This window comes from Herpailurus yagouaroundi, unplaced genomic scaffold (genome assembly GCF_014898765.1).
Source record: "Herpailurus yagouaroundi ecotype Mexico unplaced genomic scaffold, PumYag 187, whole genome shotgun sequence".
Classification (NCBI taxonomy): Eukaryota; Metazoa; Chordata; class Mammalia; order Carnivora; family Felidae; genus Herpailurus; species Herpailurus yagouaroundi.
In genome coordinates this window covers 5,098,170-5,112,641 of record NW_024412418.1, presented here as the reverse complement: position 1 = coordinate 5,112,641, position 14,472 = coordinate 5,098,170, and the positions used below count along the sequence as shown (strand labels likewise).

Sequence of the window (14,472 nt, the reverse complement as noted above, 5' to 3'; positions counted from 1 at the left end):
TTATTTTTAAGATTGTATATTTGTTTACATGTAAGAAGACATTACAATGGCATCATTGGAGTCATGAAAACTTACTTTTCAATGGTTCTTTCTAAGCTCTTTTTTTTTTCTTAAAGTTTATTTATTTTGAGAGGGAGAAAGCATGCATGCAAGTGGGGGAGGGACAGGGAGAGAGAGGGAGAGAGAGAATCCCAAGTGGGCTCTGCACTGTCAGCCCAGAGTCCAATGTGGGGCTTGAACTCATGAACCAGGAGATCATGAACTGACCCCAAATCCAATGCTTACCCAACTGAGCCATGCAGGCACCCCTCTGTAAGCTAACTGCAAATCTTAAAATTGTACCAAAGAAATAAATTCATTTGTTTTAAGGCCCTTTTGTAAATGAATGTTGTAATTGGTGGGTGGCACAGTTAACTTAATCTCTTTAAAAGAGAGTGATGGGAGAATTTAAAAATTAATTGAGAAATTGTCGCTACAAGATTAGAGCAGAAGATATATCACAAAATGTAAAGAAAGATGATAAGTATTAGAGATGCATTTTGAGGTCAAAATTTATACACAAAACAATTGGATCATGTGGTTACCATTCTATATTATTTTTTTCTTTTTTAAAGTTTATTTATTTATTTACTTATTTACTTGTTTGGAGAACATGAGCCGGGGATGAGGGAGAGAGAGAATCCCAAGCAGACTCAGTGCTGACAGCCTGTTCATAGGCTTGATCCCACACTGTGAGCTCATGACCTGAGCCAAAATCAAGAATCAGACTCAGCCACCCAGGCACCCCTGTCATTTTTTCATTATTCCAGAGGCCCCAAGTAAGTTAGCAGAAAGTATGGCCAACCCCAACTAACTTGCATGCCTTTTCACATATCAAATCTTGTAGGTTTAGCATAATTGCTGAATGATAAAGAGATTGAGATTGAACCGACCCTTATTCCTTCTATGTATTTTCTATATACTTTGTTAAAAACCTTTTTTTAAAAGATTTTATTTTTTTAAATAATTTCTATGCCTAAGATGGAGCTTGAACTCACAACCCCAAGAGCAAGAGTCGCATGCTTTACTGACTGAGCCAGCCAGGCACCTCCGTATTTTCCATATACTTTTAATTAAAATCACTCCTATTTATTTATTTTTTAAATTTTTTAATGTTTATTTATTTCTGAGGCAGAGAGAGACAGACAGAGCATGAGTGGGGGAGGGACAGAGAGAGAGGGAGACACAGAATCAGAAGCAGGCTCCAGGCTCTTAGCTGTCAGCACAGAGCCTGACGTGGGGCTTGAACTCAGGGAGTGTGAGATCATGACCTGAGCCGAAGTCGGTTGCTCAACCGAGTGAGCCACCCACGCGCCCCCAAATCACTCCTATTTAAAACAAAATGATTTGGTTAGTACAGGTCTCAAAGTTATTTTACCATTCTAAATAATCCACTTTCTACATGGGAGTAATAATTATTGGACTTAATTATTGACAACTTTACTGATTTGGTAACACTAGCACTAATATAATAAAATCAGTAATGAAAACTCCTACGCTTAATAAAGCAAGAGCCATTTTTTTATTGTTTGAGTTAGTTTCTCCACCATTTTGTGGCAAAGTTCAGGCAGATTTACTTATTTTACAAGTGAGACACTTCAAGTTGAAAAAAAAAGTTGGTAGGTATCTAAATTCACAGACTCGTATAATTAGTAATGGAGCCTGGGTCTGAACTGTTTGTTTTCCATATAAACACTTCCCAAAGGTATTTTCTTTGAGTTATGTGGCAACAAGATTCTTTGGCAAAGGGCATGCATGAGACGAGTATGGGGAAGAAATTCGTACTATAATTCAAACCACTGTGAAGAAAATGACTTGCAAATTATGATACACTGAGTCAAGAGCAAAACCATCAAGGTGAAACTGACTTCTGCTTTTCTTTTCAGTTTTAACTTTGCTTCATTCTGTGGTTCATTTAAGTATGTGATTTTTATTGACGTGTCTATGGAAATAAGTGTACTTTTGATATAAAAGACCGTCATCTTACTGTCACGAATCACTAAGACAAAGATAAACAAGCCATCAAAAAAAGTATTCAAACCAATTCAGGGGCCTCCTGCCAAGAATTGTTTGTCTTTCACTTTGTAAAAGTATATGTATCATATATGAATCATTAGTTTTATTTTCTACCTCATTCTGAGGCTATTTGGGGGAAGCATATATTCTACTAGTGACCACTGTCAAGCTTCACATTTACTTCTATATCATTTAACAAAAACTTTGATGACTTATACTTGCATCTTTGACAAATCTGAGTTTGTCAGGGACCCAGAGATATGTCCTTTACAAAGACTTAGCTGTATAGTCCTTTAGAATTGGAAAACATTTGGCAACTACTAAGAATTTTTACACTTCTTTTTAAAAAAATTTACTGATTAACTGCATTAATTTTTATTAATGTCAAGATTGAACCTAATGTCCCGAAAGACTGACCTATGGAAATCATCATGAGATTAATTGGAAAAAAAATATTACATATTAGATATTATTTTCCCAAACGCTGGGATCATATCTATTAAATATACCTTCATGATATTAGTGCCATCATCTATATTCTCCATGCACGTTTCTGACACTGACTTGTGTGTTATGTCTTCCCAGGGGGCTGTTATGCATTCTTACTGCACTGGATCATGGGAAATAGAAACAACGTCACTGTGTTTATTCTCTTGGGACTCTCACAAAACAAGAACGTTGAAATCCTCTGCTTTATATTATTTTCATTTTGCTACGTCGCCATTTGGATGGGCAATCTGCTCATAATGATTTCCATCACATGCAGTCCACTCATTAACCAACCTATGTATTTCTTCCTTAATTGTCTCTCACTTTCTGACCTTAGCTACACATCAACAGTGACACCCAAACTTCTGATTGATTTGCTGGCAGAGAGGAAGACTATTTCCTACAGTAACTGCATGACACAGCTCTTTATCCTCCACTTTCTCGGAGGCATCGAGATCTTCATCCTCACGGGGATGGCCTATGACCGCTACGTGGCCATCTGCAGGCCCCTGCACTACACGGTCATCATGAGCAGACAGAGGTGCAACACAATCATCACAGCCTGCTGCACGGGGGCATTTCTACACTCTGCCAGCCAGTTCCTTCTCACCATCTTCTTACCCTTCTGTGGCCCCAATGAGATAGATCACTACTTCTGCGACGTGTATCCTCTCCTGAAACTGGCCTGCACTGACACGTACAGAATTGGCGTCTTGGTAATTGTCAATTCAGGTCTGATTGCCTTACTGGCTTTTGTGATTTTGATGGCGTCCTATTTTCTGATTCTGTACACCATCAGGGCTTACCCTGCAGAGAGCCGCGCCAAAGCTCTGTCCACCTGTAGTTCCCATGTCACAGTTGTGATTCTGTTCTTTGCGCCTGTTCTCTTCATTTATATTCGACCAGCCGCGACACTTCCAGAAGACAAAGTGTTTGCTCTCTTCTACACCATCATTGCCCCCATGTTCAACCCTCTGATCTACACGCTGAGAAACATGGAGATGAAGGATGCCATGAAGAAAATTTGGTTTTGTCATTTGTTCTTGGAAGGGAAGTAACTTCTACGCAAAGCGTTCTAGAATTTCACATTAGAGCTCCATCCTGACCCTAGAATTAATAAGAAATGACATACAGAGAGTGTATAGTGATTGCAAAGCCAGCCTCAGGTTGGAGCTCAGAAACTTCAGCATTTTCAAGACTTCTCCTGATTGGACAATTTTATTATTTTGTAAGATGTTTTTTCTTTTTTTTTAAATTTATGTATTATTGGTATACAGTATCCTATTCATTTCAGGTGTACATCACAGTGATTCAATGTTCTTATACATTTAGAAATGATCCCCAGAGTAAGTCTAATTACCATCTGTCACCATACGAAATGAATACAATATTATTGATGATTGGACAGTTTTCATTTATGTTTTTCAATTCATTCTTCCTCCATTCTCCTCGAATACCTGTCCCAAGTTCTCCTTAATATGATAGTTTATTGTGAACGTGTAACGAAGCCTTTTCTTCCCTCCTCTGGACTTCCACTGTCACTAAAGTGCACTCCTATTTTTTTTATTATTATTTTTTTTAACGTTTATTTACTTTTGAGACAGAGAGAGACAGAGCATGAACGGGGGAGGGGCAGAGAGAGAGGGAGCCAGAAAGTTGGAAGCAGGCTCCAGGCTCTGAGCCGTCAGCCCAGAGCCCGACGCGGGGCTCGAACTCACGGACCGCGAGATCATGACCTGAGCTGAAGTCGGACACTTAACCGACTGAGCCACCCAGGCGCCCCTAAAGTGTACTCCTATTGACAGAAACTGATAAGTCTCCTGGTAGATAAGAAATATAGGTAGATTTTACTCCTGGCATCTCAGAGGAGAGCATATAAAAGTAGGTTTTTGAGCTGAGGGAAATAGATGTACATGAGCTGTACAGCGTTCATAAACACTCTTTTGTATGGTATTTGAACTTTATGAAAGGAGCTTATATTTATATTTTCAATGAACAAGATGCTGCTGCTAAGGTAGTCTCACTCTCTTCCTTCCAAAAAAGAAACAGAACATCCTCAACATTCTGGACGAAGTTAATTCCAATGTTAGTTTCCTTTCTAGGTCATGTTATAATCCTCCCTAGAAAATCTGTAACACTAAGAACAGATTGTAAAATTACTCAATACATTGCTACATTGCTTCGACTGTCATGAGATAACTCATGATAACTGGCAATGAGATTTTAGTTAACTTTTATACCTTTATTTCTTGTCCTTTCTATTCATTCTTTCCCTTAATTTCAGGTTGACCTTTATTATTCGGGTTCTTTGTCTACTAATGTGAACCAAATCATCATTCCTGATATTCTCTGTCTTTAAAGATCTTGTCATTTTTCTTTTTCTTTTTTTAAATTAATTTTTACTAATAGCTATGGAACTTTTAAGAGATGCCCTGGGTTCCAGATATTGGTCATCCATGCACCATTGTGTCAAACAAACAAATCTGACCTTATCATCAATACCAATCGCGCCAGCCCCTTTCTGTCTTTTGGTTTCATAGAGGCAGGAGGAGCCCAAAATGTCCAAGTGACAACTTCACTTTCCACTTCAATAAAATAATTGTTGTGTTCCCTGATGAAAGCATAACCTCTATAGGTAAAACCTATAAACCTGCTGAGCTGAAAAATGCTGGCACAGGGAACAAACAAATTCTATAATGATTTTAGTGTAATAATAAAGGAGGTCCTTGCATACACATTCTTTTATTCCATAAAATTCTGTAACTGTTTTTATCGTGACTATGGATTAAATAAAATCATATATTGGTTAACACATCCTTAAATATAGAACTCCAGCTTTTCAGCGTGCTGTTTCTGAATTGACACTGTTCAGTAAGCCACTTACTCACTGCTTCTGATCAGTTACTTAAGAGAAATGGGTTATGAATTGTTTGCTAGGGCTACCATAGCAAAATGCCACAGACTGTGTGACTTAAACAAAAATATATTTTTGGGCAGTTCTGGAGTCTGGAAGTCCAAGGTCAAAGTGCTGGCAGGTGTAGTATCTCCAAAGATCTGTGTCCTTGGCTTGTAGATGTCTGCCTTCTCTGTGTGTCCTCACATGGTCTTCTTTCTGTGCACAGATATTCCTGGTACTTTTTCTGGGTGTCCAAATTTTCTCTTATAAGGATACCTGTAATATTGGATTAAGGCCCACCCTAAAGGCCTCATTGTAACTTAATTGCCTCCTTAAAGGCCTTATCTCTAAATAATCACATTCTGAGTTACTTGGATTCAACATATGAATTTTCAAAACCACAGTTCAGTCTATAACAGTGTATATGTCCACTACCATGCTTCTTTTTCAATTTTTGTAATGCTTATGTTTATTATTTTGAGAGAGAGAGAAAGCGCGCACTGGGGAGGGGCAGAGAGAGAGGGAGACACAGAATTTGAAGCAGGCTTCAGGGTCTGAGCTGTCAGCACAGAGCCCAACATGGGGCTTGAACTCGTGGACTGTGAGATCGTGACCTGAGCCAAAGTCAGACGCTTAACCAACTGAGCCACTCAGGTGCCCCTACCATGCTTCTTTTACTCTGAAATAAAGTACTTGATCAGAATCAATCCTAAGTGAAATAACGTGGTGGTGAATAAGACATTCCATAAGTCGATGCATTGTGCTGCTTGTACAAGCATTATAAGCAAGAAAGACGAATCCATATCCAGAATAAGTGTCTATTTATGTGAACACAAATTCTGTTTCTTCCATGTTGGAAGGCTTTCAGTGTAATCCACTTGCTACCACAAGACTGAGTAACTGAGTAGTCTCCCTGAAGAATGTACATGTTGAGCACTCAATGTTGGTGTGACAGACAGTAACTTCTAAAGATGGCCACAGCAGTATTTCCTAATTAGTCCATATGGAGAGACCATAAGAGGAATTTTACGGCCAGCAGCTCGTCTGATATCTGGGCTCAGAACCAGTGTCAATTGCCAGACATGTAAGTCAAGATGGCCCCAGACGACTTCAGCTGCTAGCTAGTGAGCACCCCTCGCCTTTGAGTTTTGTCATCTGAGACCCAAGACATCATGGAGCATAGCCAAGCCATCCTCACTATGTCTAAATTCCTGATCCATAGAGTCCAAGTGCATAATAAATTGGTTGTTTTACACCACTAAATTTGGGGTTGCCTTACATAGTCATAACTACAAAGTAGTCACAGAAGCCAGATGAACCTTCATGAGGTAAATTTCATATTGTTCATCCCTAGCAATAGCATTCATAGGGATGCTTTCTAGGCCACAATGGCCACTTTAGACCTAGACCAAAGAGTTTGAACTTGTAGCTGGGAAAAGAGGATGGCTGAGATCCATGAAACATATAATCTTGTCTACCATCATTAAGAAGTTCTTCTGCAGTAGACACCGATGTGTATGACTCACATTTTGTCTGTTCATATATCCGCATCTTCTACTCATGCTTTCTAAATCTCTAAACACCAGTAAAACCATTAACGACTGCCAGGAATTGGAACAGATCTATGCCTCTAGTTATCTCTTGGTCTGTACAAAGTAGACAGCAAGATGAACTGGCTAAGCTTTTGCCAACTAAGAAGGTCTTCCTTAACCCCTATCATTTTGGGGACATTCATATTCGGGGATTTAATGCTACAACATTCTATTCCAGTTGGTGCCAAGTTTCCATGTAGAACTAAACATAAACAGAGAGAATCATGTATTTCCTTTGCAGCCAGCTCCTCATAAAGCTACATGTGCTGACTGAGACAAAAGAGATGAAATCACAGGAATCTCCTCAACGTTTCTTGAGCCTATCAGACCTTAAGGAAATAAACATCATGGCGCCAGGAAGTAACTGAGGTGAGGTTGTTATATAATCCCCAGGCCATGGGAATCTCTGCTACTCTGGAAAGGAGTAAGAAGCAGATTCTGCTTGTACAGAGGTGTCAGGGCATTTGGGTGCTCAAAATTCTCAGATTCAACCCCAAACGTCACTATCTTAGCTTGCAGTTTCATTTTCCTTTTTTAGGGTTCTGTTGTTGACTTAAGAGACCATAAAGGCTGTACTTCTCTGTTCCCTTGACAGCCCGCCCTGCTGTGCTTGTGGTCAAATCCTTCATTTTCCTCAGGGTCTGTGTTTTGTCTTCTGGAGACCAGAGCTACGACAGAAAACTTCTCATCCTGATAAGTTGTGTAGGCGAAGTAATAGCTACTCTATATTTTATATAAGGTTTCTGATACCAACAACAGAAGGCGGGCCATTTCACAATCCTTATAATTTTGTGCTTCTCACACCACACACCTTTCAAGCTCCACAGACATTGTGAATCCCAATACATCAATGATGTTTGTGGAAAATCAGTAATTTTTTTTTTTGCGTGGAACATAAGAAAAATGCTCTCTTCAAACATAAGGTCAAAATTGTTAATAGCAGAAGCATTATAAGAGTTGAGTTTTCTCTCAAATTACTAATTTTTATGTTCTTCCACTTAATAACTATTTTTTTCTACAGATAGGAATAACCACCTTGTATGGTGTTCAGTCTTATTCAGACTATGGCTGCTCCAATACAACCAAATTCCTCACTTTTTTTCTAAATTAGTCAGCATACTCTTCTTCTCCAATCCTGACCACAACCTATGCATCATTTTCAGGCACATTCAGTCTGCCCCAATTCTTTACTCATATTTTGCACCCAGAAAGTCCCCAGTTACGCTTTGCATAATCTACAATTGACTCTTGAATAATGTGGGGATTAGGGATGTGTACAACTTTTGGCCCCACATCCCCTCAAACTTAACTACTAATAGCCTACTGTTGCCTGGAAGCCTTACCAATAACACGAACAGTCAATTAACACATAATTTTATATGTTATACATGTTACATATGTCATATACTGTATTATTATAATAAAGTCAGCTAGTTATTAGGGAAATCCTAAAGAAGAGACAATACACTTATAGTATTGTAATGTATTTATTGAAAAAAAATCCGCATATAAATGAACTCACATAGTTCAAGCCCATGTTGTGCAGGTGTCGATGGTACTATGACCTGTAGCTCAAGCTTCACTTCGTTATGCACCATTTTCTAGCTATTTTGACCATGCTTTCCATTGTATATACCTTTTTAATTGATTTCCTGGATTACAAAAACATCTTTTCTTATTTTAGAGGAACATTTTCTAAGTTTTATTTAACACAAATCCTCATTGTGGTATTTGTAGGAGAAAGTACTATAAATTTACGTCTGCTCTCAGAGTCAAATATGTGGAAAATGGTTGCCAAAGCGGAGGCTAGAGGAAGAAGTAGGGCCATTGGGATGTTCAGTAGGACACAAGAACCTTGCCACCCACTGTTCCATCAATTTATTCTGCACTAAGGCAGACTTCAAATCCTGGCCTTAGGCTTCTGCATTTTCTAGTTCAACCTCTGTATAAAGACGTTACATTATTTCCTACTGTTTCCTCAGAATGTATTTCAAAAAAAGCATGTAATTTATTGTCTATCAATATTGAATAGAGGTGAATTCTTGGTTTGTGCTCAAATTCCTCAGGGTATAAAAAGTTCTTAACCATGGCGTAACTATTTTTTTAAGGACTGAAAAGGAATTAAGCCATTTTCAGCTGTCCATTGGCCAACTTTTCTTTTGGGAAATGTCTTACCCCATAAAAAAATGAGAGGGAGGTCTGGGCTGTAATCTCCCAGGTAATCTAGTTTAAATAACACTTGGAAATTAAACAGCATTATATATACAGGTCCAATGCTGAAACCAATGAAGAGGCACCTTTTGAGTAGAAAACACACAAGAGCATTTTTAACATAAATGCCAATGATGATTTTATTTCCTTTTTAGTTTCAAAAATCAGGAGAAAATGATTCTCTTTATAAGGGAAATAGGAAAGTCCCAGAACCAGGACTTACACGGGCTGCTCGTGTGATGAAATTCATTAATCTTCAGCAGCAAAAATTAAGCATTTATTTTGATCCTGTTGAAAGCACCAAATGCCGCCTTTTTCTCAGAGATAAAGAAATTTGTCCAATGAGATAATCGCCTGGTAAGTAAAATTCCAACCACTTTATAATAAAAAAAAATGACTTTCAAATTTTACAAAGCTTATATATACAGCATAAATTTTTATCTATAAGTATACTGATTTTATAGGCTCATTTCCCTCTTCAAGTTTTGTAAATATTTTCTATAGCAACTTTCTGTTACATTAGTACTGAATTCAGTGAATGATTGTGACCATATCCCTGAGAAAACTTTGGAGCTGTTGTCAAAAAGTTAGCTCAACCTTGATTTCTTGAGTGAGGCAACTTGGTTACAGAAAGAAATAACAAAAAAGGTAATATGCCCCTGGAATAATTCTAAGAATAATTTGAGCTTGACAGCCAAATTATCAGTATCCAAAATCATTTATTTTAAAAATCAAAATATTCTTAAAATTAGTCTTCAGAAGCTATCAATATTTTATCCAAAATTTAAAGACGCTTGGTTTCCTTTTGGCAAAAGAGAGATAATGAAAGAATCACTGGGCCTCTTGGGATCAATGATTAATACAAGTGGAAGATTTAGAACTACCTGTAGAGTATGGTAAGCACTAAAAAATATTAGATATTGTCATTATTTCTCTTTTACATCTGCGAAGGGCTCTACTAATAATAGCAATCTATTTGATATAAATTGTAATAGCTTACATTTTTATCTATTAACATTTTAGTGTACTTTTGTTTATTTTTCCCCATTATATATTGGGTACCTACTCCATACATAATGACTTGAGGGAAAAAAATGTGAAAGAGAAAAAAATTAATGCCTGTTGCATACTTTGTACTTGATTATTCAACCTACACAATTACGGAACATTGATGTTAGGAATGCCCATGTTAAAGAAGGAAAAACTGCCAGACAAGTTAATTACCTTACTCCAGACCATATGGCCAGATCTCTAGCCTGGTTTTGTGTAAATCCAAAATGAATCCACTGAGTGTAATATTAAATTATCAAGGGTAAGAAGAATACAAGGCACTGTCATTGCCTGATGAACTGCCTTGAATCAATGTAATGAAAATTAATTTCCTGGATGTTCAAATTAAAATTTTAATAATGAGATAACTGGAAGTATTTCAGGGAGGCTTAATGAGATAAAGATTTCCACAGGTTTAAAGACCCAGCAGTTGTATACATGTTTCAGTGCTCATCAAAATAATCCCCTTTGCCCATTTCGCCCATCTCCCCACCCATCTCTCCTCTGGCCACTACCAGTTTGTTCACTGTGTTTAAAATTCTGAGGTTTCTGTTTTTTTGGGTTTTTTTTTTTGTCTCTTTTTTCTTTGTTCATTTGTTTGGTTTCTTAAATTCCACAGATGAGTGAAATCATATGGTATTTGTTTTTCTCTGACTGACTTATTTCACTTAACATTATATATTCTATGTCCTTCTATGTTGTTGCAAATGGCAAGATTACATTCCTTTTTATGGCTGAGTAATATTCCATTGCACACTGTGTGTGTGTGTGTGTGTGTGTGTGTGTGTGTGTGTGTGAAATCACATCTTTATCCATTCATTTACTGTTGGGCACTTGAGTTACTTCCATAATTTGGCTATTATAAATAATGCAGTAATAAGTATAGGGGTGAAATATTTGCAAAAGAGTGGTTTTTAAGCGTGGGTATGACATAGAAAACCATAATTTTAAAGATTAATTTAGCATGGTATATTGAATAAACTAAAAAGGGACAAAGAGTTATTAAAATAGAGGTGGAATATCTCTGTCACACTAGGTGACTAGCCTGGGTGCTGTTATAGGACCCTTTGCTATCAGAAAGGAGAGAGGACTAAGGACAGGGGGAACCTGAAATATATCCTCCAACAAGTGCCTTAAAGTATCTATTAGTTGCAAAAAAGGACAGGAAAAACAGTCTGTTACCCCCTACATCCTTTAAAAAAAGGATATGTTCTATTTTTTTTTTCAAAATCAAGGAATCAATTAGTGACAGAAATTTGAGTTCTTAAAAAAAATTGGTATAGTTCTTACATTTTAAGATAAGAGAAAAAGAGTCTAAGTAAGGGTTGGATTTTATGGCCTACAAATTAGTAAAGCAAAGCAAGTTTAAATTAAAAAAAAAATGTATCTCAGCCCCTACACTAGCTCTTTGACTGTATGTAAAACTGGGATTAAAATATCCTTGCTCCTATTTGAGATAAGTCTGTTGAGGCTAATGCTTCCTACAAAAGCAGGTAGGTTGTACCTTCCAGGATTTTGATAGATTTTTTTGCAGAATTGAAGATGAGGTGACTGAATGAATTTGGAAGGGCCAGCTTTCATTTTTTTATTTGTATTTCATATATTTATTGTGTGCATATTTGTAAAAGTGGAGAATATTTATGTAATGTTTCCATATTTAAAGCTAAGTTTAAATGGCCGAGTTCCATGTTCTTCCTGAAATTTATTTTGCTTTTCTACACGTCACCACCATGAGGGCCAGGACCTTTCACATCTACTCCTAAAGTCCATTACACTACATGGTAGGAACTCAAAAAATATTTGTCAAAGAAAGAAATAAAGTATTCATCTCTCTTTTTGTACACACCATCTTGAAACCCTTACTACGTGCAATTGATTTGAAACTTTGAAAAGCTCCATGTAGTATAGAGAAGGGAAGTGTCTTTTCTTTGACTTTTTTATTTTATGTGATTATTTTATGAAAGTTTTATTTCAATTAACAGATGAGAGAAAGGAGGAACTGGGAGGAAGTGAAGAAACCCAGCTATGGTCATAGCTTGTGCTATGTGTTTGTGCCAAATGAGTCCTTCCGGCTCCTGATACGAGGTTCTCTCTCTAAGCCACATAAGCCTGAAATCGGGATGTTGTAAATCTAAAATTCAGCGACTTTAATATTAACAAGGGAGGCATTGTAAATAATATGAAGGTGTTGGAAATGTAAGTTCTTTTTTTTTTTTTAATTTTTTTAATGTTTATTTATTTTTGAAGGAGAGAGACAGACAGAGTGTGAGAGGGGGAGGGGTAGAGAGAGAGGGAGACCCAGGATCTGAAGCAGGTTCCAGGCCCTGAGCTGTCAGCACAGAGCCCGACGCGGGGCTCGAACTCATGAACCCGCGAGATCGTGACCTGAGCCGAAGTCGAATGCTTAACCGACTGAGCCCCCCAGGCGCCCCGGAAATGTAAGTTCTAATTTAAACAACACGCTTATGAATTCTTTGGGTATCTGATGATGCGTTGGAGAATTGTCTCAAAGAAATGTTCGACTGGGGTAAACAAGGGAACCAGGGAGTCATTGAATTTTTTGCCCAGTTTACCAGTTTGAGATTTAGTTAACGTGAAAGAGCAACAGAGACAGAAAGACAGTGTTTCAAACTATCTTGCTTGTTAATTAATGAAATTTTTCTACCCATTTTTTTTCTTATGAAAATCATGTTTTTCTTCAAGGCTGTATGAAGAAAAGTATTAAAAATGAGCTTAGATTCTTGGAAAGGACTAATGGTACGCTTTAACTACAGAGGCACGTTGGAAAATTCATTGAAAATAAACAAAAGAAAACAAGAAAAAAAAAAGGGGCATCTGGGTGGCTCCGTCAGTTAAGCGTCCAACTTCAGCTTGGGTCGTAATCTCACAGATCATGGGTTGGAGCCCCACATCGGGCTCTGTGTTGACAGCTCAGAGCATTGAGCCTGCTTGGGATTCTGTGTCTCCCTCTCTCTCTGCCCCTCCCCCACTCATGCTCTGTAAATAAATATTTAAAAGAATTAAAAAAAAAAAGAAAATAAGCACATTCACTATTTAAATTAAAGCTATTTTAAAAATATCTTCTATATATTTTTTCTGATTACAGGAATACTGAGAATATATGTAATAGCCTGATAAATGGTCCTTGGGATGCACTTTTTATGGAATCGTCATTATTTCTACAAGAAATAATTCATTCACCTTAAAAATATAAGAAACATGGTGAAATCATGATTTATTCATGCAATCTTTCATTTATTAAAAAAAAATAATGATTGAAGTCCCGTATGTGTCTAGCAAGTGCCATTCATGCCTGTTTGAATTGCTCTAGCATAGTGTGTGTCTCTCAGTATTAAGTATTTCATTCTTTTCTTTTCATCTATTTCCGTCAAAAGACATGCCACAGCCACTTGCTCCTCAGCTGGTATCATATTTTCTTTATTGCTGGCTATACTGTTGATAAATATTAAATGGTTCCAACCCAGAGTCAGGACTTAGAGTGAGACAAATGAATTACTCATCTTGTGTGCAAACAGCTCAATAATGAAGATAGTAAGATTTTTATGCAGTATTTAAAAAATGCAAATTCCACCATTAAAAAAACCCAGAATTTTATTTATTTATTTTCCAAGTTTGTTTTAAGGAATTCCAGCTGGCTAACATACACATAATATTAGTTTCAGGTATAGAATTTAGTGATTCAACCCCCCACCCCCTTCCAAAAGAAAAAAAACCCTGGAATTTTAAATAAAGACAGGATTCTATCTTACAATTGTGTAATTCACCTCACTTGCTTGGATTCCAGCCTGGATATTTCAAACCATCAAGCAGATGAGTTACTCCAGGAAAAGAAATGCATCCCCTCTAAGCTCACCTTTTCCATCTTCTACATAAGATGTCTGTGCATCTTTGTTTATGACATGAGCGAGTATGACCATTAGTATTATTCCTTTTCACTCTACAAAGTAACCTGATCTGTTAAATTATATGTTAAGCCTATTCATAAAAGCTTAGAAGTACTTTAAAATGTACTACAGGAAGCTGATGAGATAAATGAATTTATTTTTACATCACTCATTCGAATCCACACCATGCTCAGTCAATATTTCCCATGAGGACTTGTCATTTTTCTTTTTTTCAGGAAAACCTGTTGAGACTTAACTGCATTAGACCGTGGAA

At 37.2% G+C, this 14,472-nt stretch overlaps 1 protein-coding gene across 1 annotated transcript; it reads left to right on the top strand.

Moving 5' to 3' along the window:
* The first annotated feature begins 2,672 nt into the window (after window positions 1-2,672).
* LOC121043840 (olfactory receptor 4P4-like) lies at window positions 2,673-3,602 on the top strand. The gene has a single exon (XM_040495839.1). The coding sequence runs from the start codon at window positions 2,673-2,675 to the stop codon at window positions 3,600-3,602; it is 930 nt and encodes a 309-aa protein (XP_040351773.1).
* Window positions 3,603-14,472: the final 10,870 nt, after the last annotated feature.

Bases quoted from the DNA above. Each gene is read 5' to 3' on its own strand.
- LOC121043840 (XM_040495839.1), top strand. From the start codon at position 2,673: ATGGGAAATAGAAACAACGTCACTGTGTTTATTCTCTTGGGACTCTCA.